Source organism: Myotis yumanensis, unplaced genomic scaffold (assembly GCF_028538775.1).
Source record: "Myotis yumanensis isolate MYYU_CA2020_CCGP unplaced genomic scaffold, mMyoYum1.0.hap1 SCAF_7, whole genome shotgun sequence".
Classification (NCBI taxonomy): domain Eukaryota; kingdom Metazoa; phylum Chordata; class Mammalia; order Chiroptera; family Vespertilionidae; genus Myotis; species Myotis yumanensis.
In genome coordinates this window covers 74,668,062-74,684,395 of record NW_027223758.1, presented here as the reverse complement: position 1 = coordinate 74,684,395, position 16,334 = coordinate 74,668,062, and the positions used below count along the sequence as shown (strand labels likewise).

The 16,334-nt window shown below is 39.1% G+C and overlaps 1 protein-coding gene across 1 annotated transcript in view; it reads right to left on the bottom strand.

Annotated features, from left to right (window-relative positions):
- The window catches only part of ELP2 (elongator acetyltransferase complex subunit 2), a 37,736-nt gene extending 21,549 nt beyond the window's left edge, over positions 1 to 16,187 (bottom strand). Inside the window, exons 1-11 of the mRNA XM_070421000.1 lie at positions 16,027 to 16,187; positions 14,267 to 14,345; positions 11,083 to 11,153; positions 7,379 to 7,535; positions 6,902 to 6,979; positions 4,380 to 4,444; positions 3,544 to 3,610; positions 2,934 to 3,074; positions 1,497 to 1,592; positions 329 to 429; positions 17 to 148 (exon numbers count right to left, since the gene is read on the bottom strand). Of these exons, the coding sequence (XP_070277101.1) occupies positions 17 to 148; positions 329 to 429; positions 1,497 to 1,592; positions 2,934 to 3,074; positions 3,544 to 3,610; positions 4,380 to 4,444; positions 6,902 to 6,979; positions 7,379 to 7,535; positions 11,083 to 11,153; positions 14,267 to 14,345; positions 16,027 to 16,164 (1,125 nt within the window). The 5' untranslated portion in view covers positions 16,165 to 16,187. The remainder of the gene's footprint in view (positions 1 to 16; positions 149 to 328; positions 430 to 1,496; positions 1,593 to 2,933; positions 3,075 to 3,543; positions 3,611 to 4,379; positions 4,445 to 6,901; positions 6,980 to 7,378; positions 7,536 to 11,082; positions 11,154 to 14,266; positions 14,346 to 16,026) is intronic.
- Between the last annotated feature and the right edge of the window lie 147 nt (positions 16,188 to 16,334).

Here is a 16,334-nt window from a genome sequence, read left to right as displayed (position 1 = left end):
CAAGTGCTTTTCTTACTGGGTTAGCGGCATTCTGTTTCCACAGGTGCAATGCTCCATGGAAAGCATGAGCGATGATCAGAGAGCCATCTTCATTGAACTGGCAATCATAAAATCCCAGAGTATTTCCACCGACTTCTCCTACTCGAACCTATAGCAATAACAGAAAACAATTCATAATCAATAGAAACCACTGATTCCAGAGATTATGTTCTCACTCATTTAACATATACAAAGAATGAACATCTGCAGCTCTAGGAATACAGACTTGGGAATTAAATATTCAGTTTATAAACTTAATTTTCTATTCCTTAAATATCCACATTTTTACCTGTTCTAGCCAAACTCCTGACTCTTCATCTGGAGCCCAGAGAATCATGGTTTTATCCATTGAGGCAGACAATAATCTCATTGGCTGCTGTAGAACACCATCTAAAAAATATAAACTAATTTCTTTAGGTTTTCACCAGGCATCATGTTTGAAGATTACTAGAAAAAACAACATGGATATTACAAAAACATTCACTTTAGCAATGCAATAGCAAAATCTGGAAACACCATAAATGTCTACCATAAGAACAAGTAAACAAGTTGTGGTATATTTAAACAGTGTAATATTAAACTGCAATAAAAATAAACAAACTAGAGTTACATGAATCAACATGGATACAACTCCAAATATTTAGCATGGTAAGCTAAAAAGGCAAGTTGTAAGAGGCTAGGACACACTGAGATCATGTCAATAGCTGTGAAACTACTGTTTGTGGTGACATCAATGTGTAAAGTATAAAAACATGCCTGGGAGTGCTAATACCCAGAATTCAGTGCTGCAGTTGCCTCTAGGGAAGGATGGAGAGGCCAGGGCTCGGAAAGAATACACAGGGGTTCTCAATATCTATGTCTTTTTTTAAAAACTGTAGCAAGTACTATATAATATAATAAAAGCTGAATAGTGGTTACCTGAACAGTAATGATGGATAGTCTCCATTTCTGGTTTGGGGAAGGAGCTCTGGGGAAGAATGAGGCTGTGCCTTACTCAGCTCCACCCCAGAACCAGCATGAGCACACACACATCACTACAGAAGTGGAGGTTAAGGGCAAAAGGAGGAGGGGATCTTATTTTCTCATAAATTATGCATGTCAGTATTACCATCTTTGTATTGCCAAGGGTAAAGGATCCAGTGAAGTTTGCCCAAAACTCAATTTCTCTCCAATCCCATAAAGACTAGTCTGAAACTTTTCAGAAAAAAAGTTACTGAGGTGAGGCACTTTCAGTAACTGGGGCAGGAATCACCCTTTTCCTGCTCAGGAGTACAATTTGCAGTGGAATTGAGTGTCCAGCAGAACAGGGCTGCAGTATTACACTTTGTCAACTTGAAAATGTCTTACATTTGAGATTTCTAATCACACTCAAACTACCCTCCATTTTATTTGGTCAGCTTAACATTCTGCATGGGAGATTTAACTGATGAGGGATATACGCATGTTTTTTGTCCTACCTTTGTAAAATGAAGGCTGCCAATGAACTGCATTCACCCAGCTTTCATGACCAGCCAGCACGGTCTCCAGAGTAACCGCAAATGCCATTTTAATACCTTTAACAAATGCAATGAAGAAGCGCTGTTTCCTCAAAACTCTTCTAAATTTTTCTATACCCTTGTCACTACCCAGTCAGAAATAAACATTAAAGAATATGCTTTATTTTTAATATTTTCTGGGATATATTGTTATACTACAACTTAAAAGCAAAAAACAGACTAGCCAGCCTCCTAGCTATGCTTATCATTATCAGAGTATAATAACCTAAAATGCCACTTGCCCTGGCCAGTTTTGCTTAGTGGTTACAGTGTTGGCCTATGGATCAGAGTCTCGGGTTTAATTAAAATATCCTCAGGTGAGGATTAACAAAACAAACAAAAAAAGATAAATGTAGAAGTAAAGGAAGACAAGTCAGTTTGAAAGTTTGTGACCTTTCAAACAAAATAATTCATAAAAATATCACAAAAAATGTCAACTTTGGGAATAGCTACTCATAATATGCTGGTTATAGTATTTCCTTGCTCCCCTCATAGAACTGTTACCAAAATCTCAACTCTTATGGGCTTTATAATCAAGAAGAGCAATAACAGCCCTAACCAGTTTGGCTCAGTGGATAGAGCATCAGCCTGCAGACTTAAGGGTCCCAGGTTCAATTCCGGTCAAGGGCATGTACCTTGGTTGCGGGCACATCCCCAGTTGGGGATGTGCAGGAGGCAGCTGATCGATGTTTCTCTCTCATCAATGTTTCTAACTCTCTATCCTTCTCCCTTCCTCTCTGTAAAAAATCAATATATTTTTTTAAAAAAGAAGAGCAATAACAAAGAAGAGAATTCCTGGGGGAACAATGCTCACTGAGAACTAACTTTACAATTTAGATACACATCCAAAAATACCTTCTTCAAAAAACTAACAAAAATAACTTCTTCAAATACAATTATTTCAACAGGATCAATACCCCATGCGGGGGTACTGTTCTGATGCCAGACAGTAAGAAAATCAGAATTATATATACTCCTCAAATGTAGGAATTTAGCTTGTCTTGTAGAGTATCTTCCAACTAAGGTACGGCTAATTCACATTTCTTTTGATCTTCATATGCTAAAATTACAAATTTAGTAACATTATACAAGTTAATTTATTGAGAAAACATTTTGAAATATTTTCAGCAATTTTTAAAAATCTTACTAGTATGGTTTACAACAAAAATAAGTTTCATATATGAAAAATGAATCATCATTCCATAAAAATTAAAAAAAGGAAAAATGCATAGTATCAAATTTCATGTAGGGCTCTGATATTTCTGAAAAACTAACCTTCACATAGGTTTATAATAAAACAAAATGATTCAGCTAGGAGACCTAAGTATTATTACATCAAATATTTTCATTATTACTCACTTTCATTTTCTACAGTGAAAGTATTTTCCTTCAGTCTTATATTATCATCTTCCTGATTTTCTAATGATGTTGATTTTATATACATCCTCCATATTCGTATCAGGCAATCTTGTGAACAGCTTGCTAGGAAAAGATCTTTACCTAATTAAAAAAAAAAAAGTTTATTATTATTAAAACAATATATTCTTAAATTTAGGTATAAGACTTTCTCCTCTACAACAGGCACACTTCTAGATTTCCTAAAATAATTAGACTTTGCTTCCTTACCCTTCATTCATTTGACCTACATTCAGTTTTACTGACATTGACAAATATAGTACAATGCTGACATATGGTTGTAGCATGTGATATTCTTATATACAGTCTACTAAGATCTACAAAGAAGTTTTCAAGAATGCCTGCATGTGGGATAGTCGGCTTGTGTCCTATTTTAAACATCAACTTGTTTCATCTTCTACCACCCCAATTAATAGTTAACAGAAGGGATAAGTATCCTCTTTCCTAATAGTATATACAAAGAAAATTTTAAATTAAAACATAGGGGGCTGCTTTCTTGGAAGTTACACACACTAGTCCCCATCACAGTGATTTAGCAAAATTTCATACTGACCAAAGGCTGCCCATTCCACGCCTCTTATCCAATCCTCATGTCCACAGAGAAAAAGCACTTTCTGAAACTATAAGATAAAAAATCATCAGGCCTGGGGTAAGAATTTAATAGTTTCATGTATATCAATTTCATTTGGTCCCAGCCAGTCCTGCTGCATCTCTTCTTTAAAAAAAAAAAACTGGGAACACTATCTGATTAGACACAAGATAGAGGTCTCATGAAAAAATCTCATAATCACCTATATCATCTAATTGAGTAATGCTGAGTAGATAAGATCTGTAGACCTCAAATACTCTAAATGTTTACAAAATAGAATGATATATGCTATGATGTAACATAGATAAAAGGTAGGTAGTGGAACATTCACAACCATTTTAAACTGTCTTACAGAATGCAAAGAAACTCTCTCCTTTATTAAATAAAAGAGCCTCTAGTTAAGAACCCTCTTTCTAGAAATTCCCTCCCCTAGTTTAACTACTCAAAGTGTAGATAAGGTTCAGAAAGACAAATGAACACTACCAGGGAGTGTTTTCACTGTAGGGATGATGTACATCACTTAAAATTTTAAAGAAAAAAACACTACCACAGTATCTTCCTTCTCTTCTTCCCCCACCTAGCGACCTGTTTCCTTCTAACAACCCTGGACCTGGTAGTCAAGGCAGCAGCTGCTTGGTGGAAAACCATCTAACAAAGAATTGTAAAAGAAATACTCCTATTAGATTATTTTGGTTTAGATGAGAACATTCCTGAAATTCTATAATCTGGAAATAGTCGGCATTAAGAAATGTAATTAAGCAGAAGCTAATGTCAGTCTCTTCATAAACATCATCAATTACCTGCTCATTCTGTTGAACAAATAAGTGGATTTTGCAGTCATCATCGCCACATGCTAGTACTGGTACTGGGGGGAAAAAAGAGGCTTTGCTGTTAAGTATTCAATCAGACATTATGATTATCACCTCTGCTGGATTCTAAGCTCTAAATAAAGAACCCTGGTTTCTATTTCTCACATCACTGAACAAATAAATTGAAAGTGCTCAATAAATGTCTATAGGAATAAAGTGAACTCTCTAAACGTCCTATTAAATGGTTACTTGGCAATAAATGACTACTGATTGAGAGCCCTTTTCTCCATTATAAGTATTTTATGATAGAAGGAGCAGCGAAAGGAGAAGCATGAGAGCAGTTGGGAGCATTTTCACTGTCAGCCCGAAGATTAATATGAAGTTAGCCCAATCTATGTATATAAAAGGCTAATATGCTGTGTCTGACCGTTTGTTCGACTGTTCAACCAGTCACTATAAGCACTGACCACCAGGGGGCAGACACTCCAACCGGTAGGTTAGCTTGCTGCTGGAGTCTGGCCGATCGGGACTGGGTGAGACAGGCCAGACACACCCTGGAGCCCTCCCACGGTCCCTCCCCAGCCCCGATGGGATCCCTTGGCCTGGCCTGCACCCTCTTGCAATCCAGGACCCCTCAGAGGATATCAGAGATCAAGTTTTGGCCCAATCCCTGCAGGCCAGGCCGAGGGACCCCACCAGTGCACAAATTCATGCACCAGGCCTCTAGTTGAATAATAAAATGAAGAACTACTATCAGCCTGGCATCATGGTTACTGCACAAAGATGCAGTCATGGTATGGTTGTTACTTTGAGGGCCTCACATTTTGAGAATCCAACAGTAAAACAAAATTCCTGAAGCAAATAAAAACACATGTAATTAAATATGTGGTTGAAAAGCTATGAGAGGTGCAAGTGTAAAATTGATTTTTTTTAATAGCACAAAAAACTAATTCACATTACCAAGGGATAGCCTTCATGACTGTGGAGCAAAATAAAGCAGGAACTCTTTCTCTAGGGCAGTGGTCGGCAAACTGCGGCTCGCGAGCCACATGCGGCTCTTTGGCCCCTTGAGTGTGACTCTTCCACAAAATACCACGTGCGGGCGTGCATGTACAGTGCGATTGAAACTTCGTGGCCCATGTGCAGAAGTTGGTTTTCGGCCTGGGCGAGTCTATTTTGAAGAAGTGGCGTTAGAAGAAGTGGGGGGTGTCGGACAGTCGGGCGACGGGAGACTCGGCACAGGTGGGTCCGGGGATACGCAGCTCGGGGGAGGCGTGTGCAATTCATGCCCGAGTTGAGTGAGCCAGTCAGCAGTCTCATTGTGCAGTGGTTAGTGCTAGTCGAGTCCGCAAATCGCGCTCGGGTGGCAAAAGTACCTACTCGAAGCATAAAGTTATCTGTATTTTTCCAACCAGCTGCAAATCCTACAGGTATTTTTGTCATCAATTTAAGAATTGTAATTCTTTTGTGTTGGTGGCTTTACTATTATAAAATGAAACATTTTTTTAGGTGCCCTGTTTGAGATGGCTACAAAGAAGAAGCTAAGAAAAACCGAAGACGAAAATCGTGAATTTAAAGTTGAATGTACCTACCTATATAGTTTAACTTTAAAAAATTTGGCTCTCAAAAAGAAATTTCAATCATTGTACTGTTGATATTTGGCTCTGTTGACTAATGAGTTTGCCGACCACTGCTCTAGGGAAACACCTTGCTACCAGGTGAATTTTTCAAAGATTTTCTCACTTTAAATCCACTAAAAACAAAACCAAAAAACTCCAGTCACTTGGCCTTGGTATGTGTGGGAAGACATTTAAATTCGATGTTATGAAACCAGAATGTGTGAGTTCCTCCTCCGAGGGGGCCCTCGCAAAAATGGAAGCATCACATAAAACCATGAGTTCACAGCTCCTACACCAAAAGGCAAGAGGCTGGTGGCTTCCAGACCCGCCTCTCTCCACCTAGCCTGTCCTCCAGGTTACTGAGGACACAGAGAGACAGACTCACACTGGCCAACATCTTTGTGAGGGATGATCAAAGGGAAGTACAGATGAGTTTCCTAGCAAAAGGGAAAATTTTCTGTTTGGAGATTTTAAGTAAGTGATCTTAGGCAAAAATGTCATCATGCAGGATAGAAAGGGGCTGTCCTCTTGTAATGCTCACATGGTCCATCTTCAGTACTTTTCCAACTTATCCCAGACCTTCACCATCTAAAGAGCTAGACAATTTTCCCAAATTAGATCTACATACATCAGCAATATATTTCATAAATAGCAGTACCAATCTTGATTACATTATGAAGCCATTTAAATTTTCAACAGCTACCAAAATCCTAATAGCCTCTTTTAATCTTATGTTCTATATTCAGATCTTTTGAATATTGACAACAAAGTATATTAGCTAGGTCTCAACCTGTCTCACGAAAAAATTTAGATACAAAATTGAGACCAAATGTTTCTTTTAAGTTCTGGTCATATGGAGATATGAAAATATATTGCTCTTAAGAGGATACTCACCATCAGTATTAGGCAAAAAAGATAAGCAGAGAGCCAGAGTGAATCCATTTCCAAAGCTCAAGGTCTGAAGGCAGGTTACTAAAAATTAATGAAAAACACCATGAACAACTAACTCTGAGCTTATCTACCTAGAGATTGGGCAGCAGCATCACACTAGCAGGGGTTGAGAGAAGTCAATCCTGAGCCCTACACACCATGTGAATTGAAATGGTCAATGTTTACCAAGGTTACAGAGAACAAAATTACTTATATGAAAAGACTGGGAGGAAATTTACATCTATCTATTTTCTATATATAAAACCCTAATATGCAAATAGACCGAACAGTGGAACAACTGAACAGTCGCTGTGAGGTGCACTGACCACCAGGGGGTGTGCATGGAACATGGTGGGTGTCGGCCGTAGCCCACAGTTCCTTTCAAGATGCACGAATTCATACACTGGGCCCCCAGTTAGATTATAAAGTCTTTAGACATACCTGCTGAACCCTCTTTAGACCAGACTCTAACAGTGGAATCGGAAGCTGCAGAAACCATCAGTGTACGCAATGTAGCATCCGATGCCCTTCTCTGGTAGACAGCATGCACTGCATAAACAGGTCCTTCATGGCCGTAGAGAGGAACCGCTTTTAAAAGCTGAGTCAGGAAAAATGGCAAAAACATTGTGATAAAAAGGAATTACCAGTTTCACCTTTAACTGGAATCACAGGATTAACGGTACTGATAAAATGTGAGACCTAGAAATAGGTCCTTTCAGTTGAAGAGAATGTTAACTTTCGAGAACTCTGTCTGACCATATTAATGATACAAAAAATGTGCATAACCTTGACACAGCAATCTCACATCTAAAATCTATCTGAGGTGCTAACAGCAATAGTTTAACAAATAATAAAAGATAAATTCACACTCGCTTTTTGTTTTGTTGTGTGTGTGTGTGTTTTGGTAGAGGATGTGGGCATCAATCACACACTTTATAATAGTAAAAAATAAACCAAAAATTATTCATAGGGAACTGATTAATTACTCCACACATACACTGTAGCCAATAAAAAGATAATGTAGATAAATATATGCTTATTACTATGGAAAGATGTCCATGACATTGAGAAATTGAAGAACATAGGCCAGCTTTGTGGAATGGTCCTTTTTGAATTAAGTCTGATATTTTGTCATCAATACTATCTATGTGCACCACATCCATGATGTCAATCTGTCCCAATTTTAGTGAAGTTAACCTTGGTATCTTAGTAAAGGTAGTGTCTGCCAGATTTTTTCACTGTGAACTTAAAATTTTGGGGGTTGATACGAGATTATACTTTGGGAGTGAGTATGTATTCTATTCTCCATCAAACTACTACCTAGTGATTTTAGCATCCCCACAAGACACTTGCCTAAACAAGCATAGCTGCAAAATGGAAACATGGCAAACAGAACTGGGACCCCATTTGTTTATCAAGTCCACCTGCTTGCCATGCAAGATTCTTCACTGTGGCATCATTCTCTTGTTTTAGGTGTATTTCTTAGATTTCCAAACGTGTGAGACTCCACCACTTCCTCTGAGAGGTATCTTCCATAAATTATCTTCTCAAATAGCGGTGTCCTTAAGTGTCTCCTCAGCTATTTCCTAATTGCTTAGGCAAAACTCTGCTACTCCAGAGGTAACTGTTATGTATAAGGATCTGTACACTAACTTTCTTTCATCATTAACCTTTGGCTTCCTTGAAAAACATTTAAAATTACTCAGATACAGTATGTATAATTGTACATACATACTACACATCTGAGACAATGTTCATCAGAATGTTAACTCTGTTGAGATTTTGTATATAGTTTTTTTTTCCTTCTTTATACTTCTGTATATTGAAACTTTTTTTTGAGTCTGTATCATTATGCCTTAAAAAATTAAATCTATTGAAAACACTTCAGATCTTTAAACAGGGTTATATTTTAAACATCACAGAATTTTAAAAACTCAAGCAAAAGAAATCTCTCAAGTTGACCAGCTCTTTAAAAAACAATGCTCACTGTTCAAAGACTGAAACCTCTCATACCAGCTTAGAATTACTTACTGTTATCAGAAGTCAAGGTGTGTTGAGCACCTGTGTGCATGGAAATGCATATGGAAAAGAACATTTAAGCCCCTCAGGTTACAATGTGTGGCCCCTTCCCCTAAATCCTCTTACTCCAACTCCTGTCTTTACACAATTGATCCCCATTTGGCTTCACATTCTCCCCTCTGGCCCCTCCCAAGCTAAGCTTGCTGTCCGCCATCAGATACTTGCTGAGCCTGCAGTACTTTCTATTGACAGAAGTTTGGAGCAAGCACTGAGGAAGAGTCTTGCCAAGTCTTATCTCAAATCTCAAAAATGAATGCTAAAATCCTCTCTCTCTGGATTCCTCTACCAAAATCATTCCAAACAGGAGTTAAGTTTGCTGCACATCCCTTTGCATTTACTCAAGTCCAGGTGGCTCCAAAATCCCTACCTCCAGACCTGGGAAGGACAATTCTGTGTGCAAATAACATGTCTACAAATGAAATCCACATCTTCCCTCCTACTTGCCTATTTTCCTTTGTAGAAGCGTCTTTCTCCAGGGCCTCTAAGACACAATCTCATGGTTTTTGACTACTCACTCCCCTAACCACCAGCTCCCCACTCCTTTGATAACTATGTACTCAATACCAAAATAATTTTCCTTCAAAAATACATCCCATATCCCTTCCTTCACATTTTTTCCACTTTAATTTGTCATGTGGATGTCAGATTAATCTTTTGATATTCATACTCCTCTTCTTAGAAATTATCAATGACTTCCAAATGCCTGCTAATAAAAAACGAACTTTTAAAGCAAGTGTTCAAATTCTAATAGGATCACCTCCTATTCTGCTTCTCTAGTATTACTGCCCACAATATATTATCTAGAAACATTCCTAAAACTGAATTCCTTAAAGTTACAAGGACTACTAAGAGATTTGAAAGGGAAAAAAAGAAAGTTCAGACTTGAAACAAGTTTGGGAAATGCAAGGCAAACAAAAGTAAGCAGGTTTATCCACGTCAGAACCTTTCAGAGCCCTCACTACCCTCATGCAATGGCATTCTCTAAGAGGTAAATGCAGTGTTTCCCAAACTGGATTGGCCATAGATTCCTTTTTTTCATGGAACATCTTAAGAAATGAATAATTCTCTGAACACACTTTAGAAAAAGCATTGCCCTAGCCCTAGCCGGTTTGGCTCAGTGGATAGAGCTTCAGCCCGCGGATTGAAGAGTCCCGGGTTTGATTCTGGTCAAGGGCACATGCAGGAGGCAACCAATAAATGATTCTTTCTCATCATTGATGTTTCTCTCTCTCTCTCTCCTTCTCCCTTCTTCTCTGAAATCAATAAAAGTATATTAAAAAACAAAAACAAAACAACTGAACACTCCTGAGCAGAGGGTTCTCCTTTCTCACCTAAGCTTTTACTCATGCTAGTTTTCCTACCAAGAATTCTCACTCCTTTAACTCCTCCCAAGGAAATCACCTCATACTTTAAGAACCATTTCAAAAGACACCTCTTAAATCTTTTCTGAACTCACTCCACCATGGTTGTGGGGCAGCAAGTTAGAGCATCTACGCTGGAGCCACCCTTGTACTTTATTCAAGGACATTTTGTCTTTAAACTTAACGTACATGATTCATGAATAGGCTTTTGCCTCATCTACATCTTCTGTATGGCAGATATTCCAATACCTACCACACTAATTTTTCACTTTTAATCTTTTCTTACAACTAGAAACAACCTAAATGTCCATCAATAAGGGTCTATCTATACCAAGCATAGCATATGATATCACTGAGAATTACAGTATGTACATCTATATCTACAGGACACCAGATACTCTATGAACACAGCAGTATTAATTTTTATATCACTGAAAACAGATGAAACAGCCCATGTAAGAGCTGCTTAAAAATTATTCCAAAATAAATAGGAAATTCACAGAAATGACTGACAGCATATGAATATGGGAGCAAATATTAGAGGGAAGGGTACAGGGCCTGTGAAGTACAGAAAATACAGAACCTGGATTACAGATAAGCAAGAATGAGGCAATTTCATAAAGAAAGAACATAACAGAATGAGGAAAAAGTTGAAAATAAAAGATGTAACAGCCATTTCTTATAACTATAAACATGCCTACCCACCTGATTATTCTCTATTTCCCAGTGAATCACTTGATTATCAGATCCTCCAGAAACTAATTCAGTAGAAGGAGCTGAAAAGATATATCAGTAAATATTTTTGTTCATTTTTTTTAACAGCTACTTAGAAAAATTTCAAAGCTATAGAAAAGTTAGAAGAAAACTCATATACCCTTTACATAGATTCACCAACTGTTAACATTTTGCCATAGTTGCTTAATAGCTTGTTCTATGCGTACAGGGTGGGGCGAAAGTAGATCTACAGTTGTGAGTATGCGAAAGTTTATTTATTTTTGTATTATTATTATTTACTAATTACTGTATTATTTTCCATACAAACTATAAACCTACTTTTGCCCAACCCTGTGTATAAAGAGACTCCTTATTGTTTTTGACAAACTACTTAAAAATAAGTTGCAGACATCAGGACCTCTGATCCTCAAACACTTTACTATGGGTCTCCTAAGAACTGGAACATTCTCCTACATGACCACAATACTATCACATTCAAGAATTTTAACACTGATACAATATCATTATGTACTATATAGCCCATATTAAAATTTCTCCAAATTGTCCCAGTAATATCTTTTATAACTTTTTTAAAATTCAGAATCTAAGAACCATATATTGTGTATTTAGTTGTCATCTTTTTTCAGTCTCCTTTAAAAGATAGAATAGTTTCCCAGTCCCTCCTTTTTTTGTGATAATGAGCATCCCAACCAGTAGTTTTGAAGAATGTACCCAATCTAGGTTTTTTAAAAGAGAGAAATAATATATAATTTTAGTTTGGATTTTCCACTTCTGTGTTTCTTCTGGCCTATGTGTTAGACATTTAGCGGAAGCAGCTGGTGGGCTGTCTAAAGAACATTAGATAAGGACTTAGAAGTTCCAGCTTCCTATCCTAACCCTGCTGTCAGCCAGCTATGATCTTGGGATTGAATATCTTCAAGTATCACGGAAATTAAGCCATTTATCTAACTAAGATACCTGATATGTGGGTTAGAAAGAATATCTAAATTATCTGATGGTAGAACCCTATTCTTAGAAGAAATCAATTCTAATAGTTACAGATTAGTGATGCACAAGCAATTTATTTTATGTAACCTCATTTTTAAAGAAAAGATAAAATATACAAGCCCAAATTTTTTATAACAAATCCCTATACTGAGATTCAAGTAGTCTTTGATGTCATTTGGTGGCAATAAAATTACAATTGTGTTTTAATATCTGCACTACAGCCAATTTTTCTACTATTGGTTTTTACTAACGTAATATAACTAATTCTGCATTACCAAATGAAATAAGTAGCTTATTCAACTTCATTTTTTTTTTAATGTCACAGATAAAATCATAGCAGAGTCTCACTAATTCAGGAAATTCTGCATTGGTGCCTGGCTCAAAATGCTCTTAATAAATGTTTATGCAATAAAAATTAATTCAGAATCCCAGCTGGTTTGGCTCAGTGGATAGAGCATCGGCCTGCGGACTGAGGGTCCCAGGTTCGATTTCCTGTCAAGGGCACATGTCTGGGTTTCAGACTCATGCCCCCAGTAGGAGGCATGTAGGAGGCAGTCAATCAATGATTCTCTCTCATCATTGATGTTTCTCTCTCTCTCCCTCTCCCTTCCTCTCTGAAATCAATAAAAATATTCTTTTAAGTTAATTCAGAGTCCATAAGAAAACTACAGTAGGTATATTTAAGACATTTGAGGAAACTGCATTGTATTTTGAAAGCACCATCTAAAAGCAGTATGCTAATTAAACACGATGGAGTCACAGGATGTTAGAGATAAAAGAGACCTGGAGATAATCTATTCCAGCAAATTTCAGTTTGGCATCAGGACTCCTTTCTGCTCTTAAAAATGTTTGGGGACCCCATAAAGCCTTTGTTTATATGGACTGACTCTATGTACAAATATTAAACACATTAGGTTTGTAAACTAAGAAATGTGAAAACTACTTACTTATCATTTTTCTTAAAAATAACAAACTCCAGCCCTAACCGGTTTGACTCAGTGGATAGAGCATCAGCCTGCGGACTCAAGGGTCCCAGGTTTGATTCTGGTCAAGGGCATGTACCTTGGTTGCGGGCACATCCCCAGTGGGGATTGTGCAGGAGGCAGCTGATCAATGTTTCTAACTCTCTATCCCTCTCCCTTCCTCTCTGTAAAAAATCAGTAAAATATATTTTTTAAAAAATAATAACAAACTCCAGCCTGGCCGGTGTGGCTCGTGGTTGAGCATCTCTGAGACAGGAGATCACGGTCTGATTCCCATTCAAGACACATGCTCGGGGTTGCAGGCTCAGTCCCCAGTGGGGGCATGCAGGAGGCAGCTGATCACTGATTCTCTCTCATCACTGATGTTTCCATCTCTCTCTCCCTCTCCCTTCCTCTCTGAAATCAATAAAAAATATTTTCTAAAATAATAATAAACTCCACTGCATGTTAACAAAACAACATTTTTATGGCGAGGAAAACCCCTACATTTTCTAAAACAAAAAAATAAGAGGCACTGTTTTACATTTCTGCAAATCTCTTTAGCATTTAACTATTAGCATACAGCTGGATTTTCATATCTGTTTCTGTATTTAATCTGTTGTGATATCACTCACGACACAGCTGCTGAAAGGGCCACTGTATAACTGTGGTAGAATGAGAATGAAAACTGTGAATCACCTCTTGGTATTATTCTGAAAATAATTTTGATCTCATAGGTGTCACGAACCTCAAAAGCTCCCCTGATTCAGTCTAAGCCTTTACTTTTCAGGTGTTACTAAGGTACAAACTGGGGTCAAGAAAAAATGCAATGTCCTGCCTAAAAAAACAATAGCTTGTCTGTGATGGAAACAAGTCAAATTTTTGGAATCCCAGCCTGGGTCCTAATATGGGCCCTGCTTTCAGGCTTTCAAGCAGAAGCTATGGGCAATGGTGGGGGGTCTTACCACACTCAGGGCTGCCTCTACCCTCATCCTAAGCACTGCTGTGCTATCCATGCTTCAGCTGCTATAAAGTAAAGTACAGGTCAGATATTTCGTTGGGCATACCGTTTTTCTTCTATTTTCCAATTGCATAATATCAGATAAGCTGATGGTAAAATAAGAGAAGTGATGAAAGAAAAATGACTAATCATACTTAATCAGAAAACAATTTAGATCAGCTTTAAAAATTAGATTAATACTTACAGCCATCCTGTTTACAGATCCACTGTACACAATTGACTCGAGCAGTGTGACCATTCAGGTTGGTAATGACAACCCTTTTCTTTAACAAAGGAAGCACCAGTTAGTAAATTAGAATCTATCCTACAGAGGAATTATTAAATTAATAAAGATCAGGTTTCAGTATTTTTGATGGATTACTTCAGACAAAAATCACCTTCCTTTACTTTGTAAACTTGTAACTGTGGCTTACACCATCCATTCACTCTAATTCTTTTCACCACTCCACAATCCCAGTGTCCTGTGCTCTCATCATACTAAGCTCTCAGGTCTTCACCTGCCTTGGTCCCGAGCACCACTCACTCCCCTTCCCACTCCTGTCCTCATCTGGGGAGCCTGTCTTGACACCCCAGGCTAGATAAGAAACCTCTTCCTGGTGCTCGCACAGGTCTCAAGGCCCTACTTCTATCATGCCTGCATCAATTTGAGGGTTTTGTTGAGGGGGAAAAAATCTTCAATAGAGGCATTTGTGACTAATGGGTACATATTCATGGCTCACTTTGCATGTCATGACTAATCAGGTATTGATCCACACCTGATAAGTGCTTAGGATACCCTTCCCCTGTGACCTTTACCCCAATGGCACTTTCTTTTATTTAATTTTTAAAAAATATTTTATTTATTTTTTACAGAGAGGAAGGGAGAGAGATAGTGAGTTAGAAACATCTGTGAGAGAGAAACATCGATCAGCTGCCTCCTGCACACTCCCTACTTGGGGATGTGCCGGCAACCAAGGTACATGCCCTTGACCGGAATCGAACCTGGGACCTTTCGATCTGCAGGCTCTTTCCACTGAGTCAAACCGGCTAGGGTGGCACTTTCTTCTATTTTTATTTTTTTAAAATATATTTTTATTGATTTCAGAGAGGAAGGGGGAGAGAGAGAGAGAAAGATAGAAACATCAATGATGAGAGAGAATCATTGATTGGCTGCACCGAGCGCACAATCCGGGCATGTGCCCCCGACAGGAATCGAACCCGGGACTCTTCAGTCCCCAGGCCAATGCTCCATCCACTGAGCCAAACCATCCAGGGCGACACTTTCGTTTAAATGTCCAATTCCAGCCATGGCAGGGTAGCTCGGGTCGGGGCATATACAAGAATCAACCGATCGCCGAAACCGGTTTGGCTCAGTGGATAGAGCGTCGGCCTGCGGACTGAGGGGTCCCGGGTTCGATTCCGGTCAAGGGCATGTGCCTGGGTTGCGGGCACATCCCCAGTGGGAGATGTGTAGGAGGCAGCTGATCGATGTTTCTCTCTCATCGATGTTTCTGGCTCTCTCTCTCTCTCCCTTCCTCTCTGTAAAAAATCAATAAAATATAAAAAAAAAAAGAATAAACCGATGAATGCATAAATAAGTGGAACAATGAATCTCTCTTTCTCTCTCTCTCAAATCAATAAATGAAAGAATTGTTTAAAAAAATAAAATGTCCAATTCCAAAGCTAAAATACAAGCGGCAAGTTTATATAGCTGCGGGAAATATAGGAATGAGATAGCATCTGTGATAATGGATTTAGTCCGTACCTAAACTGCAAATCTTTCAAAACCCAAACTAATTTTTTTAGCAGTACTACAGTTTCCACAGAAGGCTTCAGAAAAGGTCGTCATCATTCGGGTGTCTACGTGGGGCTAACCGGTCACCGGTGGGACCTGGTGACCCCAGGCTGATGGCGGCGCGCCCAGACACCCCGCCCCTTGCTCAGGCGCACGGCCACCGCCCTTACCCGCGGGTCGTAGAGCACCACGGAGCAGGAGGTGCCGAAGGCCAGAAGTCCTCCGGGCCCCGAGTTCCAGCTCAGGGCTCCCCGCACCCGGTTGGGGCAGCAAAATACGTGAGACGCCTCCAGCGCGGATGCCACCATGTTGCTGGCTGGTCCGAGGCCGAGTTCTGGGGGCGCACTTCCGCCCTCTGAGCGGAAACACGCGCGAGGCCGCCCCTCCGGCTGGCCTGATCCGCACCGCGTTTCGGAGGCAGCCGGGGGCGGGGCGGAGACGACCACGCCCCCACAGGCTCCGCCCCCGCCCTGGCTCC